The sequence below is a fragment of the Sceloporus undulatus genome, chromosome 6, assembly GCF_019175285.1.
Source record: "Sceloporus undulatus isolate JIND9_A2432 ecotype Alabama chromosome 6, SceUnd_v1.1, whole genome shotgun sequence".
Taxonomy (NCBI): Eukaryota; Metazoa; Chordata; class Lepidosauria; order Squamata; family Phrynosomatidae; genus Sceloporus; species Sceloporus undulatus.
In genome coordinates this window covers 127,891,468-127,916,823 of record NC_056527.1, presented here as the reverse complement: position 1 = coordinate 127,916,823, position 25,356 = coordinate 127,891,468, and the positions used below count along the sequence as shown (strand labels likewise).

The following is a 25,356-nucleotide window of genomic DNA, read 5'->3' as shown; positions in this document are numbered from 1 at the left end:
TGTGAGAGAAAGGTTTATTATTATTATTATTATTATTATTATTATTATTATTATTATCTTATATCTCACCTTTCTCTTTATATGTTCAGGGGAATTTTAATAGCTCAAATATTATGGCGAGGGCAACAGTCAGCCTTGGGATCAACTCTATGTATGTCGGTTCCAAAACCACACAGAACCCCAGAGGCAATTCCACATAGGTTTTGTAGTTTTATTAAGAAAATGAACAACAAGGACACACCACACATGCACACACAAGAACTAAGAAAGCAAAGGTGGGAGGATGACAAAAGCAGAGGCTTTACTAATGGCAATATGGTACTATGCTCTGGTGCCCCAACAGACTACATGTCCCTCAATTCCATAGCATTGAGTCATGTCAGATAAAGTGGTATCAAATTAGGTTATTTCTGAAGTGCAGAAGCAGTCGCCTGACTCCTGTGTTATTAAACATAAGCCTGAACTAGAAGAAAGATGTTGTTCAGAGTTTAGGGGTTCCATTCCAACAACATGTTGAATATTACTAATGGACTGGATGGGGGCAAACATAGTCAAATTTAATCCACACAAGGCAGAAGAGTCAATCCATGCACAGATCAGAGAACAGATTCAAACTATACTGTGGACATAGGTTCCTGAAAACATGTGGTGTCAGACTGGCTATATGCCTGGATTCAGGCTTGACCTGAGATGTCCAAAGTGCTCAGGCAGCCAAAGAGTGTATTTGTACAGCCTGTGTTTTGTTCTAACCATAACTGCTTTTAAATCAAAGGTATTTTGTTCCTATTTAGGAACTGGACAAAAACTGTAGAAATCAGCCTTCCAACTTGCCCCCTGCTAATAAGTTCCAAAGGCGACTTGGGATCAATCATTCCCTTGTCTTAACCTATACTTTCACATTGCTGTGATTAATAAATGGAAGGAGAGTGGACCATTAAGGTGGCTGAATTAGCCGAAATTGCCAGAGTAACGTGGGTTTTAAAGGACAAACCAACTGAGTGATTTTTGAAAGACTGGAAGCTGTTTGTGAACTTTTGAGCAATAAGGATATGAACAATGCAATAAGTTGTGGTTATGAGTCTTAACTGTTCAGTGTTTTAGTTTAGTGTCTTAGTATTGTGCAACAGTCTTAGAACTTTATCTCACGTGGCTTTTATAGTTCAATAATAATTTCTTTAGGCATACCTATTGCACAACACCATCTCCCTGTCATTGCTGCTTTGTCTTCAAAGTGTGGTTAGTTACACCTTTCCATTGACAGACAAACCCAACAAAAAGCTCTCAACAGCACCAGTATAGTGCTAGTCCTATATGTATATGAACCCCTCTGCCCAAGTCACACTCTCTCAGCCTCAGGGGAAGGCAATGGCAAACCGCCTCTGAACAAATCTTGCCTGTCAATAAAAATTTGCTTGCTTCAATAACTTTGTCCTGGGAGGAAATCTTTCATGCCAGAACTCTGTTTCTCTCACACACCATACCGAATCTTTATTGTTTTTGTACTGTTAATCAAATCTTAATTCCCATATATCACATATGAACAACTGTTGTTGATTATGTGTGACTTTAAATTGTTTCCAACTTATGGCAACCCTACAGCCCTATCATGTAGTTTTCTTATTGAGGTTTGTTCAGAGAAGGTTAGCCATTGCCTTCCTCCAAGGCTGAGGGTATATAAGGCTGAAGGCATGGTCACCCAGTGGGGTTAAAATGATATACAGTAAAATATTAAAAGGAGGAACTTCTTGACCGTAAGAGCTGTATGACAGTGGAACACTCTCCCTCAGTGTGGTGGGGTCTCCTTCTTTGGATGTTTTTAAACAGCTATCTGCCAGGGATGCTTTGATTGTGAGTTCCTGCATAGAATCATAGAGTTGGAATAGACGTCAAGGGCCCTGATCCAGTCCAACCCCATTCTGCCATGCAGGGACTCTCCATCAAAGCATCCCCATTGACAGATGGCCACCCAGCCTCTGCTTAAAGACCTCCAAGCAAGGAGACTCCATCACATCGAGGGAGTGTATTACACTGTCAAATAGCCCTTACTGTCAGAAAGTCCCTCCTAATGTTGAAGTGGAACTCTGGGCTTGGAGGATGTGCCCTGCCAGGGATTTCAGAGGATCGGGGATCTCCTGGATTCCTGGGAGTTGAGAAAGTCCTCAAGCTGCAGCCAGAGGTCCACAACCCACTACAGTACAATAATAATCCAGTTTGAGACCGCTTGAACTGCCCTGGCTCAGTGCTATCCAGGGAATTGTAAGTTACTCACTGTGGCACTAGTTCTCTGACAGAGAGAATGGCTCCCAAAATGGCACTTCCAAGAATTCCCTAGCATTGAATAATGGCAGTTCATAGGGTCTCAAAGTGGGTTATTTCTGCAATGGGTTTTGGCCCCTAGGCTGCATCCCCGGGGGAGAAATAAACCCGGCTCGACACCCCCTCTGGTGCCCTAAAAAATCACAAATCCCAGAATTCCACAGCACTGAGCCAGGGAAGTCTAGGGGGTCTCAGAGTGGGTTATTTCTGCAGTGGGTTTTGGACCTTAGGCTGCATCCTCTGGGAGAAATAAATCCGGCTTGACATCTCCTCTGGTGCCCTAAAGAAATGACAGTTCCCAGAATTCCATAGCACTGAGCCTGGGAAGTCCAAGGGGTCTCGAAGTGGGTTATTTTTGCAGTGGGTTTTGGACTCGAGGTTGCATCCATTGGGAGAAATAAATCCGGCTTGACACCTGCTCTGGTGCCCTAAAGAAACGACAGTTCCCAGAATTCCATAGCACTGAATCAGGGCGGTCCAAGCAGAGAGGATGCAGCAGGAGCCGCAGAAGCTGGCTGGTCCTCTTGGCCCCGCCCCTTCGGCCCTTGGCCCCACCCACCCGCCTCCTGATTGGCTGCCGGGGAGGCGGGGGCTCTCCTTGGGATGCAGGCGGGCGGCTCTGGCTTTCAGTCTGGAGCCTGGCGGCGGACGAGGTGCAGCTGCTCCTGGGTCCCTCTGCGCCTAGTGGACTTTAACGCCTCCGGAGCCCTGCCTTCCAGTCCTTGCTTCCCTGGCCATGGGGGCTGGGGGCTCTCCGGGGAAGATGGGACTTGCCTTCTGCCTTGGGCTGCTGCTGCTGCTGCTGCTGCGACCCCAAGATGTGGCTGGAGCGCAGCGAGGTAAGGCTCCCACGCGTGGAAGTGGCTGGGGGAGTGGAGGGCCCCCCTCTGTATTGAAGATCTCCTTGCGTGCTTGCCCTTTTACCTCCAACTGAGTCCCTAGAGAGGATGCTTTTCTTTCACGCGTGGACGTGAGTGGGTGAGGGACCCTCTGTATTGAGAATCGCCTTGGCTGCTTGCCCCTCTGCCTCCACCTGAATCCACAGGTGAGCTTCCCCATCCCAAAGGGATGCTCTCTTTTCCTGCGTGGACGTGGGTGAGTGGAGGGAGGACTCTCTGCATTGAGGGTCGCCCCTCTGCCTTCACCTGAGTCCACAGGTGAGCTGCCTCGCCCCAAAGGGATGTTCTCCTCTCACGCGTGAACGTGGGTACATGGGGATCCTCTGTATTGAGGATGCTTTTCCCCTGAGTCCACAGGCGAGCTTCCATATCCCAAAGGGGTGCTCTCCTTCCTTGCGTGTTGGTGGGCGGGTGACTCTCTGCATTGAGGATCGCCTTGGGTGGAAGCCTCTACATGTTCCCTCTGCTTCCACCTGAGTCCAGATGTGAGCTTCCTTGCCCCCAGAGGGATGCTCTCCTTTCTTGTGTGGACGTGGGTAGGCTTGGTGGGTGACACTCTGTATTGTGGATGGCCTTGGGTCCTTTTCCTCTGCCTCTACCTTGGTCCTCAGGTGAGCTGCCTCACCACAGAAGGGTGTGCGTCCTCTTCTCATGGGTCTGGTTAAAGGGATCCCTGTGGATGGGGTGGGAAGAAGTCTTGCAGGTAGAAGTAGCCCCTATGCTCCTCCTAGCATTCTGCATTGGCTGGGGGCGATGCTGTTTTATTTTGTGGGGCCTGTGGTTTGCTGGAGGGAGTGGGAACCAAAACAGCTCTGGCCTTGGAGGATGTGCCCTGCCAGGGATTTAATAGGACCGAGGATCTCCTGGAGGGACCCAGTGTCTCTTCAGATTGGATCCCTAGGAGTTGAGAAAGTCCTGTCCTCTTAAATCCGAAAGCTGCATCCACACCTGCAGACATGATCTGGTTTGACAACACTTAAACTGTCCTGGCTCCATGCTATGGAATTCTGAGAATAGTAGTTTCTTGGGGTACCAGCGGTGCCCCATAGTATGGAGCCAAGGCAGTTAAAGTGCTGTCAAACCAAATCATGTCTGCAGGTGTGGATGCAGCATGGGAATTTGGGAATAAGCCACCTCCAGCTGCACACCTGAAATAGGAATCCTTCCTTTTTCCTTTCTTTGCCTGCTATTTTCCTATTGCCTCTGCCTTCCTAATGTTCCTGCCATGCCACTGGTTCAGAGATGGCACAGCTGCTGCTGGTGGCGGCAAAAGTCTCCCGCATGACAACTCCAGAGACCTTTTGGACTCTGCGGTAGACATCTCATGAACCACAGGGCTCTGGTGTATTATTCTGTGGCTATTACATGTGTCACACTTCCAGACCGGAGCTGGTTGCTGCTAACCCTGGCCGTGCTATATAGATATTTGGGGAAATGATGATTGAATCTGTCACTGCAGCTTTGGATTTATGTGTGCAGGAATAAAAGTCGAAGATTAGTCCACCGCGAATGCCATTGCTCCTAATAAACTCTTTGCTGTTGCTACACCAGGTGCAGAAATCTCCACCCTTCCAAGCATCTGTGCATCTCAGAGGGGTTTTTGGGGGAGAGATGTATCCTGATGCGTATCTCCCCCCTCCTCATTTTTGCCCTTGCATTCAGTAAGTTCAGGGTCACAGCCACAATGTGTATGATAAGTCTTCAGCTGGTATTTAACTATGTTTTGCCTCGGCTTCTGTGACTCTTGGTATCCACCCTACATTTGATTTTCTCTTAATAAAACCCCACCATTTGGGCAAGGAAAAGGAGGCTTCCAGGATGGGCGAAGCATCCCAATTCTCTCCAAGAATAGCAGAACTGTTCTGTTTAGGTACATTGGACAGCGGCTCCAGGAAAAATGAACTTTAAATGTGACTTGGGAGCAGAGAGCAGCCTTGGTTTCCTTGCTTATCACCTGACTGGAGGCGGGCGGGGGGGACTGTTTATACTGGATATGGAAAGCAGTTGGGGATTTTAAATTTGCTGCAACGCAAAAGAGATGCAGCTTCATAAAAGGAGGTTAAGTCTTCCTATGCAGGAAGGCAGATTTGAATCTGTTTTGCTTCAGCCAGGGGTCTGGATCCTGCACCAATGATGGCGATGGTGGGATGCATTTTTGAGATTTCGCCTGCTCCTCTTTGGTAGGGTGCATCTTTTGAGATTTCACCTGCTCTTCTTTGCACCCTTCTTGATGTTCAGACACCTCACACTGTTCTGGAATTGCTTTCCCATGCCGGAATGAGAGACAGCAGAGTATTTTTAGCTTTGTTGCAGTCCTTCCCTCTCGCATTGGATACTGTGTGGTGTTTAGATGTAGCTCTAGCCAGAGCACTTAACCTCAGCTACTGACCCATTCGGCTATAATATTACAGTTTATGAAGTTGTCTTAGAGCCACCTTGAAGAGAAATTGCAAGCCAAAGAGAGTGCTTCTTTCTGGGAGTTCAAAGGCATTGTGTGTGTGTATATAATGGAGGAAGGGGAATGAAAACATTTTAAAACATTGTCAGGTTATCCCTTCATCGATCAAAATGCACGTTTGTGCTGTTTCTTCTGCCTTGTCTTATAATCAATGCTGTATAGGCCATTTAAAGTAATGGAATCAGCTAACTTGGTCTAAGCATCATTTATACCTTGAAACAATGAAGTTTTCTATATGTGGACTCCCCTAAGTTCTCTAGCTGTCTTAGTATGATGCTTCTTCCCATCGTCCCACCTGCACTTGCGTTGGATGCTCTCTCAAAATATGTCTTGTTCTGGGTACATTTCCAATGTTTAATTGTTTTGAATGTTTAGACCACTTATTCTTTCTTGCACATTACTGCTTGTTCATCCAAAGTCTTAGGTGGGGATTTTGCTCTCTTGACAGCTCAAATGAGGAGACGCCAGGGATCAAATCAGGGGTGCTGATTTAATCTTCCAGTGTTTTGAATACAGCCTGTTCCTCCCACATCTCTTCTTAGAAACTGAGTGAGAAGTGGTGAAGGAGGAGTGTTGACAATTATGCTGGCTGAAGGGGGCAACAGGCCACAGGAGCTTAAGGCAGGCAGGAACACTCCCCTTCATTTGCAAAATACCCTGTACTCTGCAAATATGAATACATTAGTTTGCTTGAAAGCCTGGCACTAAAGGTTCAGCATCATGTTCCTAATGATAGGATTGCAGGGGATCTGGGTCTTACAAATATAGGTATGCATGCTTTATGGTAACCCTAAGAAAACAAAAGATGATATCTTTATATCTTGTAATGCCTGAGTGGGAAATGTGTTCTTCTCCAGATGTGATCAGATTATAATTCCCTTCAGCCCTGGCCACAATAAAGAGGGATGGGAGTTGTGATCCAACAACATTCAGAGCCTTGTCTTCTATAGTCCAAGCCTGGTGATACCCATGAGATAGGAAAAGAAGCATTGACAGGCATATCTCAGTTAATCAAGTCATTTTTAAAGAGAAAATTTCATTACCAGAAGCAGGAATAAGGATGGGGTGTGTATATGTATGTGCATTCACATCACCTGTCAGTTTATGGCGATCCCATGAATTTCATAGGTTTTTCTTAGGTAAAGGATACTCAAAAATGGTTTGGGTAGTTCCTTCTTCTGAAATATAGCCTGCAGCACCTGGTATTTGTCTGTGGTCTCCCATCCAAGTACTAGCCAGTGCTGATCCAGCTTAGCTTCCCAGATCAGATGCTGCCTTTAGGGCATTTAAGCCTCTAGGGATAAGTCTGTGTACTCCCCAAAATGAGGAGCAGTTCAACATGTTCCAGCAAACATTGTGTCCAAAGCTAGCAATTTTTGTGTGTGAAATGAGACAATCGGGTGAAGTAAGCCTAATTGTCTCATTTCACTTTCAAGCATCTTCCAAAATGTATCAAATTTTTCTTTCTTTCTTTCATTAGCTTTCACTTCTTATATAATTTCCATTTTGGTAGTGAAACAAATTTGACAGTGTGGCAGTCTTATCTGCTTCCTCCTTTTCTCTGTTTTGGCATTCAACATGCTCTGTGTTGAAATCTGGAGACAGCTGCTGTTTAACTTGCCTGTTGTTGGCAGGCACACACAGCTACAGTCAGATCAGCTATAGCAGAATCCTATTAATATCCAGCTCAAGTTTTTACTGTATTGTCTACTGCATACACACTGCTGCAACCTGACACTAAAAGTTTGTGTTTCTCCAGCCCTCCTTCACCATCCTCCCAATGCTAATGCTCCCAAAGACCTCCAACTAGACATAGGACAAGGAAGAAAAAGATTGCTAGGAAGATATAAAAAAGATTTTGTAAAAAGGAGCTCATAGGTTGTATTAACTGACATACATTTATGGTTAGAAAAACATGTGGCAAATTAGTCTGATGCTTTACTCTTACTGGCAAGTTTAAAGTAAGCAGAGGCCAACTTTACTGAGCTAACCCAAAACAATTTGACCTCCCTGCTTGGGACAGACTTAAATATAACCCTTCTTCTGAATCGAGATGTTATGATGACTGCTTTGGTCTGGTTCTGGTCGGTATAAAATGAGCGTTAGCATTTAATCTCAAATGGGGACAAGACTTTGGATAGGCAACTATTTTATATCGATGCACTAGGACATGTTTAGCTCCCTGTTTACAAACCTGTGAAAAGATGTAGGTTTGAATCCTCATTGAGTCACAAATTTCTAGGGTCACTCACTTTTTCTGGGCCTGATCTACTGAGGGGGAAATAGCCATTGCCTTGAAGCCATTGGTAAACTAAAAGGGAAACTATAGCTGCAATAAATCACACTTAACCAATGTATGATTAATTAGCTAGCCTAGTTTTTCCCCTCTTCCTGGCTACAGCACTAAGTAATAGCTATAAGACTTTTCTGTGGCTCTGCATAGTGCTCTTGTATCTGCAACACTGCCTGAATTCATCTTGTATGCTTTTTGATTTATGGCGATTAAGCATACCCAACTAACATATTCAGTGAAGCATGCTAGGATTTTTGAGGCCAGCCAGGTACTGGAGAGCAATTTCCTTTCTCTCTCTCTCTCTCTCTCTCTCTCTCTCTCTCTCTCTCTCTCTCTCTCTCAGATTTTGATTAAACCATACCAAGGACAGGGACATCTGTTTAACTTTTAGAAAAGTGCTTTATGGCTTTTTGACTTTTTCATTCAGGGATCCTGGGAGAGAAGCTCCCTTTGGACCAGGGACCATCTTGAAAATTGAGTTGAATAGGATACCTGAGAAATGCCAACTCTGGCAAGATCTCTGATGATGCTTCAGTTTGCATGAGAACTGTGATTTCAGAATATCTGCACATTATATATGCTGGCATATCCTGATCAGATGCTGGCAGGTTTCAAATGTGAGCTCTCATAAGCCATTGGTGATGGAATATTGTCAATACTAAATGCCATTGCATGTCAACTGTCAAGTACCGACTGTCAAAATGTTGAAATCAAATACCATTGGGTGGCAAAGAGAGATGTCAAATGTCGGTATGCTTTACAAATATTTTGAGTCTTCGGAGAGTATGTGGAGAACATTAAACATTGGAAGGTTAGCAAGCACGCTTTGAGGAAATGTTCTGGAACAAATGGCTTTCAGCTGCACTGGTGAAATTTTAGATGCTCTGTGGATCAAAATAACCTTGGTTAGGGCATAGAGCACCTGCTTGGCATGTGTGAAGTCCCTGACATTCTTTTGGGTTGTATTTCTGAGAATCCCATTCCGGGTCAGTTCTATATTGTGTTGCAAGACCTTTTTTCATTCTGCAAGGAAACTTGTCTGTTGGTACACTTTTAAGGAATATGCTCATTTTTCATAATGAATATTTCATATGATATTCCCATTGTTCTAATAAAAGTGTCCATCTTTCTCTCTCTCTGGGTGTGTGTGTACACATTCACACATGTACACAGTCTTTCATTTTATTTATATTCTTCTTTTTCCCCAAGAGTGCAACTCACATTTTTGTCACACATATTTTTCAAAAGTACTAATGATTTTTCACCCATTTTTCCCCTGCTCAAAATGCATCATGGACCTCTGAAATGTATGTATTTCTACAGCAATATATGCTTTGTATTGTTTACAGTCTTAGGAGGGCAAACCTTAGGGAACTGAGAACCCAACAAATTGACTTTCCAGTGACTTCAACCTACTGGCATATGATACTTTTCTACTCCCTTCACATCTGCTGTGGGATCTTGGTGTGTTGCCTTAGGTTCCCAGCATGATATTTGAAGTCATATTGGGTGGGATGCTGAGCAGATTATTTGAACAAAGGCCTTGGTGCATTGTACAGTTCCTTCTCTTGCCTTAGCAATAATTGTCTAAAGCATTGGTGCTTAAATTGTGGCCTGTGGATCCCTACGGGCCCATGATGTCCTCACAGGGGGTTCACAAAGACCAACTTTAGTCTTTTTGCTGTTCCAGAACATATCAGGTTCAACCTTGTGCTGAAAAGTGGCAAGTGAAAGAGAGAGGAAAAGGAGGGGAGAGTGAGCACCATCTCTTTCACCAACCCAAGAAGCAACAACATGGCTCTACTTTCCTGTTCTCTCTCCTGAGCCTTCCCAACCGTCCTGGCCTTGGCTTTTTTCCATTCCAGTTCCTCCAGGAACTCCAAAAGAACAGGCAAGAAGACTCTCCCATGGCAAAGACCAAGTCCCTTGGCCAAAGAAGTCCCTGCAGCTCTAATCTGGCCTTCGCTTGCTCCCTCCCATCTGCCTTCTTTGACTGGAGTGAAGAAAGTGTGTTGTGTGGAATGACAAGCTTTGGGACTGTACAAACATGGAAACAAAAGTAGATGGCAAGAGGTGTGCTGGTTGGCTGGCATAACCAGTGATGGCAGGGTTAGCAAAAGTTCTAGAGCAGAGGAAGACATTCTCTGGAAGTCTGTGAACAAGGGAGCATATGTGTGTGCATATGCACTCTTGTGTGTAGCTCTGCCTTCAGGACTCTTCCCCCCTGTGCATGTCAAAGCAGCACATGGGGTGGAAGAATGAGAAGCATGCTTTCAGCCCTCACCTGGAATACTGTGTCCAAGTCTGGGCACCACAATTCAAAAAGGATGTTGACAAATTGGAACGTATCCAAAGGAGGTCTACCAAAATGATGAAGGGCCTGGAAAGCCTTATGAGGAAAGATTTAGGGAGCTGGGTATGTTTGCCCTGGAAAAGAGATGGTTAAGAGGTGATATGATAGCTTTGTTTAAGTATTTGAAGGGGTGTCACATTGAGGATGGAGAAAACTTGTTTTCTGCTGCTCCAGAGACTAGTACATGGAACCATGGATACAAACTGCAGGAAAAGAGATTCCACTTTAACATTAGGAGGTTTCCAGGCCCTTCACCTCCTTTTTGTGCTCCCTAGAGGCCAGATCAGTGCCACAGCATGCGGTTTCTGTGACACCGATCCAACCATTAAAGGGGCGGCTGGATGCTGCCCATCTTTCCAACGTTCCTAAAATTGTGCAGCTATAGCTATTGAACTGATGAACCTTCCATGCAAAAGCTTCAGTCAACCCAAATGATTGTGAATGGTGCTTCACAATGGGTTAGGCATGGAAAAATGCAAATTAAAAAAAACACTATTATTTTTACGTAGGAACATCTCTCTAGGAATATCTAGGTTTTCCAGTACAATTCTGTGGTCAATATCTGCCAGAGGTTGATCCTAGAATCATGTTGGAGGACCTCCAATGTCTAGAGAAGTGTTTTCTCTAGGAATTTCTAGGGTCTCCAGCACAACTCTATGGTCAACTTCAGGCAGAGTTGCACTGGAGGACCTAGAGATTCCTAGAGAGAACATATTAATCAAATCCGCAAGTAATCAAATCCACAAAAGTCAAAGCCACAATCTTTATGGACAATAACTTTTTTTTTCTTCATTTGAACCCAGCCAGTAAAAGCTAATAATGCTTCAGTCTTTCATCAGCCTTAAGGATGCAATCTATCTTGTCATGTGGAATCACAAGAGAAATAAATGGGGTCATGACAGATAAAAAAAGAAGTATCAAAGCCTTTTCTTCTTTAGAAACTAAGTGTTCTAAAGCTGGATAAAAAAAAATCCTTAAGAATAATTCTTATTGTTTTATACCCTTCTATTGTTCTTTTTTAATCATGCTACTATCGCTTGAAGTGTTATCAGTTTCTCTCATCATCATATCAAGAGATCGCAGTCTTTAAAATGGTGCTTGACAAGAATGCCTTTGATATGAGACAAATCCACCTATTTTCTTGTGCTTATCAGGGCATTTTTGTGATCTGTAAAATAGTCAGAGCAAAACCCCTTCTGAACTGGAGAGAATGTCGGATGAATTTGTACTTGGCTACCAATCTGAATGTATGTTTTACTTGGAATTACAAATTCTACCTCTAGCACTAACTTTTCATTGTCTGCCAGCAACATCTGAATGGCTGTAGGCTCCCCAATTCCACTTTACTGTATTTGTTGCAATATGCTAACATGGCTGTCTTCCTAGAAGATATCTGTTCTCTATATACACAAGTGAGCATGCTTGTAGGTGATTGCGTGATTGTGCTGAACATGTACATATCGAATTGTTCTTTCTTTGTTAGTGTTTGCTCAGAAATTGTGTCTGTCAGGGGTGCCAAAGCTATAGAGAAGTCAATTTTCTGTTCCTATCTGAGTTTACATTAGGATTTCATATGAAAGTGGTTGACTCAGGACCTAAGGGTGGATGAGAATTTTATCTCACTTGATTGTTCAATAAGAATTGATTTGAAACCACTTCATAATCAGGATGGAGAGAACTTGGAAAATATAAAGAAAGAAGGTGGATAAAACAGCCTGCATCCCAGTCGAAGCTTAGAGAGATCTTGCAGCACTTTTGAGACTAACTGAAAGAAAGAAATTGGCAGCATGAGCTTTCATAGACTTCACTCGGCTTCCTCAGAAGCTGTTACACTTAAAACATACAACTCTGGGTCTGAATCCATGTATGTTTAACCATGTTAGCACTAAATCATGGTTACTGCCTTGCCCTTCATTTTTAACTTGTGTTGGCCAGACAGCTGCAGCTGAGTCCTTATCATGTTTACAACATTTGTATCTCCTTAACTTGGCCAGTGCAAATGGGATAGCTTGATTTTTCCCCTTTTTGAAGAATTCACACCATTGTTTTATGCCTTCATATTTAAAATGCACTCTCTCCCTTGAAGTTTTAAAACAATGAATACTAGGGAAAGCAGAAGTGTCAGTTGTTCGGGTTTCCATGCCCTTGGTTCTTTCTGGGCTTTTGGCTTAGGACTTCCATTTACCCCAATTGCTGGCTAGAACTAGTGGGAGTTGGAAGCTAAAACATCTGGAGGAGCTCAGACTGGAAATGGCTGATTTAGCATCATGTGAGTGGACCTGATGACCTTCCTCTCCCCTTTGATCTTCCCATGTGACATCAGTCATGTCATGTAGTTTTTGAGTTCATCTTAAGATAGTAGGAGCTTGGGCTTCCTCCTGCATAGATCTAACTTTCTCAAGCCATCTTATTAGTCACTAATTCCCCAACACACATACATACATATATATCTAAATGCTGTGCTGAGCATTAAATTCAGCTCTGTGCATTGTTAGATTGCTAGAGTGAAAACTGGAGAAGGTTCCTGTACCATGAATGGTTGTGTAGAAGAGGGAAATTCAGCAGGTGTTCCTTGCTACCTGTTGAGTGACACATGCCATTGGTCATATAATTCAGGAGCTGAATTATGCACCACATTGCTTGCACTGTTCTATGTTTCATGATAGCCATGAGTACATTTTGTTTGTTTATTTATTTATTTTTTGTATATGAATTTTCCAATATCAGGTTATTCCTTTATAAATTGGACAGCGAGATTAAAACTCAGTGTCATTGAGGATAAAACGGGTAGAATTCCCTATCCTTCCATCGTGCTTAGCTCTGAAAAGACAGGATTGGAGTCTCTGGGTATTAAACTGTAGTTGTGATGCTGAATTATGTTTGCCACCTGATTTTCCTCACAGGGTACTAATCTTTCACAATCCATGGCAGGCAGGTACAATTACTCCATGGTGTGAATATCTGTAGCTATTGATTTTGGGTAGTGCAGATGCTTGAAGAACTTGTTCAGGCTGCTTTTGATGAGAACTTCAAAAGGTCTACAGATTTTTTCATGAATTCAAGAGAAAGAATTTGAATGTTGGAGAAGGCAAAATCCAAGCAATTCCAAGTTGTGTGAGCATGTTTTTTGGCCTCTCTGTGCTTGACTATTGTGACTCTGTGCAGTCTATTGTAAACTCATGCAAGTGTGTTTTGAATTCTGTGGAGTCTTTCTGGATGCTTCATTGCACTCTTTGGGTTTTACATGTATACACTGAACTCAGAAGCAAGAATTGCTCGCATGGTTTCTCTGTGGAACATGAATGTTCTGGAGCTTATACTTGCTACTCTTTATGGCCTCTGTTGCTGCTCCACTGCTTCCCTGGAGAGGTTTTGGATACCTCCTTGCATGAGTGGCAATATACAGCAGATCTGAAGCATAAATACAAATCTAATGCTAGTGAACCTACATAGTAAAACTGTTTTAGGTATACAGGAATGCATTTTTTTTCCTTAAAGGAGTTTTCTTTCAGTGGCTGTTTGTCTCTGGTTTGTTTTTAGCAGAAGGCTGTAGATTTCATGTACTGGCTAACTGCAGTTCAGAAACATAAGCTTCAGCAAAGTCAGGAAGCTTTATTCAGGAATGTGCTATTTTCTTTATTTAAGAAGTTTTCTTCCAGTGGCCATTTGGTGGCAGTATCTAATACTACCCAGATCCCACAATTTACCACAGTAATAACTGTGTGCTTGGTGTTCACATAACGAAAGAGAAAATCTAGGCCTTATCTTATGTCAAATGAGCTAACCAAATAAAAAAATGAATTGCACGAATTTAATCTGTCAGCACCAATGAATCTAAGAGGATTATTGTTCCATTACGGCTAATAGATTTTTTCCAAAGATAACTTTGCTACTTGACTTGCCTATTCCTATAAAGGCTGTTACAGATCTAATTTATATGTATCATTTAAATATTCCTGCTCCGTTCCAATTGAATCTTGGGCTTGTTAAAAGGGTACCTTGCTTGTTCTCGCCTCCTCCTTTTAGCTTTAAGAGGAATAGCTTTGGTTTAATGTTTTGAGTGCTTCTTCTATTACTTCCTCTGGTAATTTGTGGAGAACTTTCAGTTTTGCCAAAGTCAGTTTAGCAGCTCAATTAGCTATAGAGTTGTACTGTACTCCTTACATTAAAACCTTTCCTGCAATTCTTTTCTTGCTTGCAAAGAGAGAAGATTGGAGGACGAGTATAAAGGTGCTCAAATGTGCTGGCACTGCTGTCTCTGGAGGATGTCACCTCATGCTGCCTAATAATAGGGTCAGTCCTGTATATAAAATGATAGAAAATTGTTATTTGTGGGATGCTGTAACCAGTCCATCCATGTGCATCCCATAATTATTCAAACATTGAAAAACACATTTCTAGACATGTCTGAGATCCATGTGCATAAGCATCCTGAAGGACATATCATTTACCTCTTGCTTTCCTGGCAGCTAAATGAGTTCCTTATTTGGATAGTCATCCAAATGCTCCATCAGAAGAAGCATCCAGTCTGCCTGCACTGTAGGATGGTCTGGCAGGTTCATTCTATGCTGCCCTTAGCATCTCATACCTTTGTTCTGAGTGGCACAATCCATGCATTTTTTTTGTTGTTGTTCTCACAAGCAAATAACCCTTCCAGCAAAAGCAAGACATGGAAACTAAACACCAATGTATTAGGGATAGGCACCAAGTGAGTGCAATGTATTGGGGATAAGCACCAAGTGAGTGTTGAGCCCTTATGAACTACAACAGGCCCCAGTAGTTCATAAGGGCTCAACAAGCAACCCCAGTGCTGTATTTTTAAAGGTGTTATCTTTTGTTGTTGTTGTTGTTAACTACCCTTGGGTCAATCTCAACCCATGGTGACCCCGTAGGTGAGACATCTCCAAGACTCCCTGTCCTCCACTGCTCTTCTTAATTTATGTAAATTCACACCCATGACGACCTCTTTAATAGCACTTTTCCATTTAGCATGCAGGCTTCTTCTCAGAAAATTATCACACCAGTCGGGTAAGTGCTGGTAAATTGCCTCTAAAACACTGAGGAAGCACACTTGTGTAAAAGTCTACCGCACTTCCTCAATGTCAGGGAATTGTTGGCTCCCCTCCAGCATCACTGAATTGTTTGGGAAGAGGGAATTTCCTCTGAACAGAAACTTTGCATTCAGAGGAAATTCCCTCTGCCTGAAAGATTCAGTGACCCTGGAGGGAAGCCAAAGATTCCCTGCTGTTAAGGAAGTGCACCAGGCTTTCACACATACACAATTCCTCAATGTTTTAGAGGCAATTTAATCTTTTCTTTCTACTTTCCTTCACCTTTCCTAGCATTGTGGTTTTTCCAATGAGTCCTGCCTTCTCATGATGTGGCCAAAGTATGACAGCCTCAGTTTAGTCATCCTTGCTTCCAGGGAGATCTCTGGCTTGATCTGTTCTAGGACCCATTTGACTTTTTGGCTGTCCATGGTATCCTCAGCACTCTTCACCACCACCACATCTCAAATGAATTAATATTCTTCCTACCTGTCCAGCTCTTGCACCCATACATGGTAATAGGGAATATAATGGCTTGTATGATTCTAACTTTTGTGCTCAGTTGCATATCTTTACATTTTAGTATCTTTTCTAGTTCTTTCATAGCTGCCTTTCCTATTCTTTTATTTTAACTCCTCTTTCTTCTGTATCCAAGCTTGCTTTTTGTATATCATACACTGCATACAAGTAGAACAGATAAGGTGAAAGGATGCAGCCTTGTCTGACCCCTTTGCCAACTGGGAACCATTCTTTTTTTTTTTGCGTTCTGTTCTGAGAGTTGTCTCTTGTCCTGAGTAGAGATTTCTCATCAGAAGTATAAGATGTGTTGGCACTCCCATGTCTTTAAGGGCATTCCATAGCATTTAATGATCTGTGCAATCAAGATGGAACTTACTCATAGGTACGTGTGCATAGGATTGCCTTAAAATATAATATGCATCAAAACAAGCAGTTTCTAATGGGTCGGAGTATGTGTCTGAGTGGTGTGTGTGTGTGTGTTTAGGATGAAAGATGAAATCTGATTTCCATGGTGTTCTAGAGGGTCCTTGGAAATCATGTGTGCAGAAAGCGGAAGGCTTTAATTGCAGTCATGTTAGGGATATAGTAAGAAGTGTGTGGGATGATCTGTTATCTTCTTCATCATCTCCCTTTCTTTTTCTGGACACTTTCAAAGCAGGTACATCTGTCCCTTTCCTAGCAAGGATTTTTTTTCATAGGGATGAGAGCTGGTTGTTTTTCCTATTTATACCATCCCTGAAAAAAATCGCAACAAAAAAAATCAGTTGATTGAAAGGGGAAATTCACACTTAGGCCTGTTACAGACTGCCAAAATAAAGCTGCTTCAGGTCTCTTTGGAGGTATGCTATTTAAATGATGCATGGGTCCTAAGAGTTCAGAGGTCGCACCAAAGCCACACTCCATTCCTAAGCACTGGAGTGCAGCTTTTGGTGCAGCTTCCGGATACTTAGGATGCATGCATCATTTAAATAGCATACCTTCAAAGAGACCCGAAGCAGCTTTATTTTGGCAGTCTGTAACAGGCCTTTGGCTTCTCCTTTTGTCTGATAGGTCTGTTAAGATGGCTTCCCACCCCACTGTATCTTTCTCTCCATTTTTACATATGACCAAGAAAGTGTTTGTAAAAGAGTGAATATGAGATGGACTCCTGGGTTTACTTGCAGAATAACTGTGAAAGTGAATAGAAGAGCCAGGGTTTTGCACACTGTTGCTTTGATTAGTGCACAGCTTCTATGTAATCTGGAAGCCATGTATAGTGCACCTGCATATGGAGCAGGTGCACTGTATAACTTGCTCTGCTACTGCTGATTTTTCTAGTTGGCCCAGTCTGCAGCGTCTCTCTTGTACCTTGATTTGTGTTTGAACACTGCATTTGGAAGTCCCTTTGCAGACTTGTCACACAGGATCCAGCTGCTTTTTCTTGCCTTTCTGCTGCAGTCCACAATTAACTCAGCAGGGAGAGGAATGGAAAAGGGGCAGCTCTTCCTGATAGAAGCAGGTAGAAACAATCTGTTTCAGCCTGTCCTACCTTGTGTGTTCTTCCTCGTGAGTGACTTTCGCCATTTTGACCACACACTAATGTTGTTTGCCTGAACCAGTTTTCAACTGTAGAATGTTGGAACATATGTGTCAATGCTTCATTTATTGTCTAAACATGTGGAAAGCTTCTCACAAAACAACTGAATAGCACATTTCACCTCCCATTTCTGCTTTTACAAGGGCTAGAGTCTTGCTTTATAAAAACAATCAAACAAACAAGAAACAAAGTTTGAAATCCTGGTTTGCTAACCCAGGCACTTGATGACTTGGATAAAATCCAATCAGTGGACAATGTGGCAGTGCTAAATAAGGAAGGCTTGCAAATGTCTGCCTGTGTTGAGCATTTGGATGTCATCCAGCACATTTTGTCTGAAAAAGAGAATCTTGGTTTCTATCACCTCATTCTCCTGATGCACTTGCAGGCTGGGACCCGAACACACAGAAATGTGGAGCAACCTGTTACAACTGGTTAGACTTTGAAAGTTTGGGCCAGTACTGCCTATTTGAGTGGCAACAATCTTCAGAATCCTTTCTAACATGTGCTGACTGACCCAATTAATCTGGATGTATCTTCATACCCACCAACATTTCATAGGTGAAAAACAGGACACATGTGGCCATACAATGTTAGAATGTTGTCAAGATGGCAAAAGTTATTGATGATGAAGACCACATGAGTCGGAGAGGCTGCAGCTGTTTGCTTTTGTTGAAGCCTACTGGAAAAGGCAAAATTTGCTCTCTCCTCTCCATTCCCTGCTGCTAACTACTTTTGTACCTTGAAGTCATTTTGCAGCAGCTGAAGTAAGCCAAGGAGAAAGGGAGAAAGTGGGATAAGGGAAGAGAAATTGGGGCATTTTTAAAGCATCTGAAAAAGTGGGATGGTGGAAGATTAATCTGAAGAGTTCTTACCAGATCAAGACAGTTAGAGACTATGGAGTTCTTCAGACAGCCCCGAAGCGACAGCATGGAGCCACCTCTTCTTCAGCCAGATTGGGGCCACGGCAACTACATGCCACAGCCCCAATCCAGCCTTTCCAGGGTGCAAAAAGGAGTTGCAAAGTGGCTCCTTTTTGCACCCTGGAAAGGGTGCCATAACTGCATTGCTGTGGCTATATGGTGCTCCTTTGGCACTGCCTCATATGGACACAGTGCCGGAGGAGCAGCATGACACCCTGCACCATGAAAACTGGTGCGCACTATCATGGCGCCCTGGAGGCAGAGCCAGGCATGCGTTGTGGAGACGCTATGCCCCGACTCCACTCCCCAGCCAGCCCAAAGTGCTGGTCTGTACAGGGCCTATGGGACTGAACCTGAGGCTTTCTGCATCCAAAGCATATGATCTCTTGCTGAGTTACATTCCTTCTCTCATGAATTCAAAAGATTCAGAGAAGATGCAGAGAACTTTAGGACTTTCAGATGTTTGGGGCCATTTCTCATTCTTTACCTGGATTGAGGTTGTAAACATCCATAGAGCCAAGGATTCCCCACCATAGAGTCAAATCTGTTGAGGATTGCTTGGAAATTAGTTGGAAGTTTCAGAAGGAGATGATAGAGTGAAGATTCCTATGTCACCAAGGGGGTCAGAAAAGTGAGAATAAGTAACATTTCTTGCTTCTTCTCTTTTGATGCTTTTTCTATGCAAGCAACCTCTGCAGACACTGAGTGAATTTCCTGTGTGTGCTGTGTTTTGAAATGCAGGAGTGCTCTTTAGCTCTTTACCCTTTGAAAATATGAAAGTGTTGAAGAGCTTTCATACTTTCAAAGGGCAATAGCAACTTCAGCAAAAGAGGAGAGTGCAGCAAAACAGACAGCTCTACCTTTTAATATTTTTTGTCCTTTTCTGTGTGTGAAATTCAAACCATAAATATTCAGGTCCATTTTCTGCATTGGGAATGGGGGTGCAATAGCCACAAGGAGAGGGGAGCACTTTCTTCTGAAGGTTAAACTTAATTTCTCCTCTGCAAATATGGCATGAACTTTGTCTTGCACTTTTCTTACTGTGCTTTCTAAAGTCTCATTTGCATTATTAGAAATTGATGCAGAAAGCTGGATTTGGGGCATGTTTACATGGATGAAAAACACCGTACTCACCCCAGAAATGGTGCTGACAGTCTTGACAATCTATGGCTACTTCTAGGGAGGATCCATGTTTTTCTATCCTTAATCTTGATTTTGCTTAGAAATGAGCAAAGTCAGGCAGTGTTTCTCAAGCTCAGATCTTGGGTTCTTCTGCCATGAGGGGAAGCTGGATTGTATCTCATTTGTGCTGATCCAGTTGTCCACATGCCAAGAACTGCATGATCCCCATTCCCATTAAAAGCAGCACAGGAAAAGGGGATGGCCTGTTTTCAGAACCACGCCACTTCCTTGTGGGCAAGAGTTCAATATATAGCCTGGCCCATGTCCCGCAGCTTCTGCTAAGGTCAGAAATGGTCACCTGAACCTGTGGTCAACAAGGTGTCCGGGCACCCAATTCTGTCCTCAGTAGAAGTGGTATCATGCTGCCCAGGCTTTACTCATAGCTCTTGTTCACAAGGAAGTGGTGGTGGGAGCTCTGAAAAGGGGACGAGCCACAATGATGTGGTGTCATACCAGATTCAACACAGTGTATGTAGTTGCCATTATAGCCATATAAGAAAAGTGTGCATGAAGCATAATGCTCCAGTTTTATCCCAGATTAAGCAGCTAGTGTAGATGCACAGGTTTTGTCTAGAGGCTATTAGATCAGGTTGGGAAGAATATCCCATCCTTACTCCTTCTGTGGTAGAAAAATGGATCTTATAGCAGTCTGGAAACCCTGCTGAAAAAACAATAGACAACATTTATTGCCGTTTTCTCCCTGTATTTGAATGTCTCAGGGTGTTGCAAGGGAATTTTCCTGCATGGAAAAACATGTGGTTCCCTGTGCAAAAATACTATTTTCTTTGCTGATTACAGGAAACTGGTGCAAAAACGATGTCTTTTTCTATACAGTATAACTGTATAGTTATAACACTGATGTGCTCAAATATGGGAAGAATATAGTGGAGGAATATTTGTTTTTTCTCGCAGCAAGGAGACAGCTACTATAATAATTAGTCCTTGCATGCGAAGATGCAATTTTCAAGGATCCACTTACTTATTGTCGGATAGAAAAGGAAACAGTACACGAAGGAGACTCTCAACTGTTTCTGACTTTGGGTGGCTGAATGAACAGGAAATCAGAGAAGGAGTGAGGTCAGAACCTTTATAATACTAAAGAGACAATCTATTCATCTCTTTAGAGACTTCGAACATCTGGTTGTAATAAAACATAAGCTTCCAAATCTGGACTGCATTCCATTAAACAACAAATGCATACCAGCTGAACCTTTTATGGTGAAGTAGGAAGGGGATTTGCAGTGAAAGATCAGGGGAAGAATTCTCTTCTTTATAAAGGGCTCAAAATGATCCATATGTCTGAATGTTGGAGGGAACTGTTTTAAGATGCAATGCTGTTGAACACCCACTATATTGTGTGCAATTTTTGTTAAAAAAAAAATAGAAAATGTGTTTTGTTACATTAATGAGAAGGGACATATATATAGTAGATCTGCCATAGTGGAAATGCTTCTTTGGATAGTGTAACTGAAGCCCTTAATTAAATCTTTGATGTAGTTTGTCACTTTACCTCTTAGAAAGGCCGCCAGTGCCAGAAAGGTTGTCTGGCAGGTCTCATTCTAACTACGTTGGCTGTTGGATTATTGCTTATGAAATAAGCAATGAAGGGTAGTGAGGAGAGTAAGCAGAAGTGGCTGGATAAAGACTTAGAGCTCATGAAGGTGAAGCTAATCAGAGTGTCTTGAAGCTTGCAATCCATAAATCATTGGCCCCAGTAAAAGGGTATGCATAGAATCATATTATAGCCTATGCTCATGGCAAACAGGAATCATTGGAGCCTATGTGTTCTGCAGTGGCATAGTCATGTTGTTGAGTCCAGAGCTTTCATTACAGCCATGTCCCCCCCCCCCAAATGCATGCTGCTGTATGGATTCATATCAAAGATTAATATGAAATAGGGATCAACTAATCCTAAAATCATAGAATCACAGAGCTGGAAGAGACTGCAATGGCCATCCATTCCAACCCCCCCCCCCAACTAAGGAACACACAAAGTACCCCCCAACAGATGTCCATCCAGCCTCTGTTTAAAAACCTCCAAAGAAGGGGACTCCACCACACTCCAAGGGAGTGGGTTCCACGGTTGAACAGCTCTTACTGTCTAATGTTGAGGTGGAATTTCTTTTTCTGTAGGTGCAGGTGTTTTGTAACATTAATGGGGATTAACTTTCCAAAAAAGAAACCCCCAAATACATAGCACAATAATTCATAGTAATATATTCTTACTGGGAAAATGCACCACCAATGAACTCCTGAAGCTGCTGCGAGGATTGGAGTTCAGTCCAGCAGGACCTGGATGGTGATGGACTGAATGCCTAGTCCCAGCAAATCAGTAAGTCTTCATGCTTCAAACCTGTGTGACCCATTTTAACTATGCTACTAGGCCTAACTGGTTGTTCTTCTTAACATGGAGGCCAGAGATGTAATTCTTTTCTACATTTTTCTCTCAAAGAAGGCAATGAGTACTTTTAGCCATTTTAGCCACAAAAAAGTCTATGAAAATTTGCACGTAATTATTTTATATAGTGACAGCATTTTCTGCACAGGAAGCTGTATTTTCTGCGCAGAAAATAGTATTTTTAGGCAGAAATACTAGTTTCTATTTTTTTAAAAACTATTTCTTTTGCAGAAAATGCTGTTTTCTATACCAGTTGCCCATTTGTGAATTTTGTGCAACATAAATCCTAAACTGCAAAGAGTCTTATCACTTAAGGAGCCTTCTTGTTAGGGTTTCTCAATATTTGAAAAAGCAAACAAACCATATTATATATGCACTTACAGCTGTTCAACAGTGGAACACACTCCCTAAGAGTGTGGTGGAGGTCTTTGGAGGTCTTTAAAGAGAGGCTGGATGGCCATCTGTCAGGGTTGCTTTGATTGTGAGTTTCTGCATGGCAGGGAGTTGGATTGGATGGCCTTTGTGGTTTCTTCCAACTCTATTATTCTATGATCTTTAGTAGAGGATATTGTGGTGGTGGGATGGGCATGACTTTCAGGTCTGAGAGAGAACTATTCTTTAAATAGAGGTGGTAAAGTTGCTGGAAGTTGTAGATTAATAACATCCAATTGCATATAGCCCATTGGATGTTATTAATCTACAACTTCCAGCAGCTTTAGCCATCACAGCTGGTGGTGAGGAATGCTTGCAGCTGAATTTCAACAACATCTGGATGGGCGGAGAATTACTGTCCCAGTCTAAAGACTTTGGCTTATACACTATTCAACAAGGGAACGGATATAATTCAATTTAAATCATGGATGACCAAATTTGAGAGAAGTGTTGGCTGGCTTCTTCCTTCCTTTCCACACAATAGTTAGTCCCCTAGCTGTGTATCACAGCAACCTGCTTTGCTAGCGCAGAGGTAGCCATTTTAAATAGCTTACAATGACTTCATAAGCCCTCCATTCAAGCTTTTGGCACTGAGCTCATGGCAGCAATGGGGGAAGAAGAAAAGGTGAGGGGAGAATAAATAGCTAAATGGTTTGATGTGCTTTGCAGGTGTATGGGGGACACGTGGTGTATGTATACTGTTCAGGATGGCCTGCTGCCAATTCTCATTCTCAGAAGACATTCACTTGGCCTAGCTGCATATAAATAGACTTTTTTTTCTTCTGTGGAAAGCTAGCACTTGGCTTTTCCTTTATGGATCCCATAAAAGACAGACCGCTGAATTTTGATTTTACACTTTCTCCAAAAATATCTACAAATGGCCAAAAGTCTTGTCCAGTACCTAGACTGGTTTGTGATTCCAGGGATTGGTGATGTTTGGTCTCCTTTTTGTGCCCTCTGCTACAAGCTTGCAATGCAGAATACTCCTTTTCAGATATTTCCTTACTTTTGTCAAAAGTAACATGATATGTTGAGAGGATTGATCTGTAATGTGTATTCTTGTTAGTTCACGTATGGCTTTGGAAGCTAGGAATGCATACTATTTGCTGCTAGTTTAAAGGAATACTAAATGGTTCTATTTTCAGAAATGCGTGGACTCTTCTGGTATGACCAAAAAAGAAAGGGAAGGGAGTAGTGGAGAAGTGGTTTAATTGCACATTGTTTCTCAAAATGCTGACTAGCTCCTTATTCATTTTCCTGGATGACTACAGGTTCTTATCTAGTTCCTGAATCACTGATCAACTTTCTGTTTTGTAGGTGAGTGGCTACTGTTCCAGTGGTCTAAGCCTATTAGACATTCCTGATTAATCCTCTGTCATCCCATTTTTTAAAAGTTGGATTTAAAATGTCCTAATTTATCTCTCCTGCACCCATTTACTCCCTTCTTCCTTTTTCCTGGCTTACTTCAGTTGCTGCAAACTGAGTTCAAAGTGCAAAAGTAGTTTGCACTCCATTGACTTAGCAGTGATGTAAGGAGAGGCAGAATTTTGCCCTTTCCAGTATGCGCAGGCCAAAGCACATTGCTGCAGCCTCTCCTAGGTTGTGTTTTCTTCCTTGTTAAAACTTCATTGTTGAGCAGCATGTTCATTTGAGGTACCTTCCTGCTTTATAGTGTTCACCTTATTCTTTCTTTTTGTTTTAAGATGGTCGCCCATGATTAAATACCTGTTACCATTGGATACTTGCTAGATGCACTAAGGCTTGTGAGTGTGTGGATGCCATCTGGGAAATGCTTGGTGGGAGGCATGTACTTCTGGCACTTGTCATCTGTTTTCACCTTCGTGCTCAAGAAACCTATAATGTAATTTGAAAATATAGCCAATAATCCAAAATCCATATCGTCATAAAATGCCATAATCTGGAGCAGTTTATTTTGAGCACCCGCACTAATTACTCAATGCCCTTGGCTCTTAGAGGAAACTTAAGGAAAGCTTCATTAGCAGTAGTTGCTGAGTGATATCCAAGCCACTGCCTCTCGAGTACACCATTTGCTTATTCACCTAATTAAATCTGCATTTAAAGAGAAATCCCATGTAGGCAACTCTTAGGAAATTAGCCATCTGTAATGTAAAACCTGAGTGCCCTAGTGCATTTATTTGTTTTTGGAGTGTCTCTCATATAGACAGGCTCCTTTAAGGCGCCATGCTTCAGTGGACTGAATCTGATGCGTCTCCTTGATACCAAGTAGCTGAGAAGGGGGTACAGTAATGCAGACACACAGTCACCATTGGCAACTTAAGTATCTTGCTTGATGGCTGGCTTTCTTCTCCCATGCGATCTGGTGTAGGACAGGTCTGGCTTCTCCTTTTACATCTTGCTTCTCAAATTTAATGGAAAACCACAAGACAGATCAGTCGTGCAGATGGTTGTGTGAATGAAGTAATCTACAATGCAGATCTATACATGTTTGACCAGAAGTAAACCCTGCTGTGTTCAACTGGGCTTACTCCCAGTTTTAGGGATACAAACCCAGATGACTTGATTTGACTTTTTAATATTATGATATTGAAACATTTTTCTTTTTGTTCCTCTTTCATGACCATATATATTTAAAAGCAGATGCAACACATGTTTTTTCCCCTGCTGAAAATAGCAATAACAGCAAGCTTGGTTGTTGTTGTTCTTGTTACATTTGTTGTTATACCTCACTTACCCCTCAAAACTGGGACACAAAGCTGCTTACAAAACAATACAATTAAAAACATACAAAGGTGGTTACCATTCTGCATTGTCCTCAGTGCCTCAAACTAAGTGTTGCTCCAGGGCATGTGCAGGCATGTGTGGAAAGATTGTTGTTGTTATGTGCCTTCATTTTGCCTTTGTGTTGTGTGTTTCCAAGCTATGGCAACCCTAAAATGAACCTGTCATGGGGTTTTCTTGACAAGATTCATTCAGAGGAGGT

General features: G+C 42.5%; 1 protein-coding gene across 1 annotated transcript in view; it reads left to right on the top strand.

Moving 5' to 3' along the window:
- Positions 1–3,052: 3,052 nt before the first annotated feature.
- The window catches only part of UNC5D (unc-5 netrin receptor D), a 259,865-nt gene continuing 237,561 nt past the window's right edge, over positions 3,053–25,356 (top strand). The window contains exon 1 of the mRNA XM_042473959.1: positions 3,053–3,155. Coding sequence (XP_042329893.1) covers positions 3,053–3,155 — 103 coding nt within the window. The remainder of the gene's footprint in view (positions 3,156–25,356) is intronic.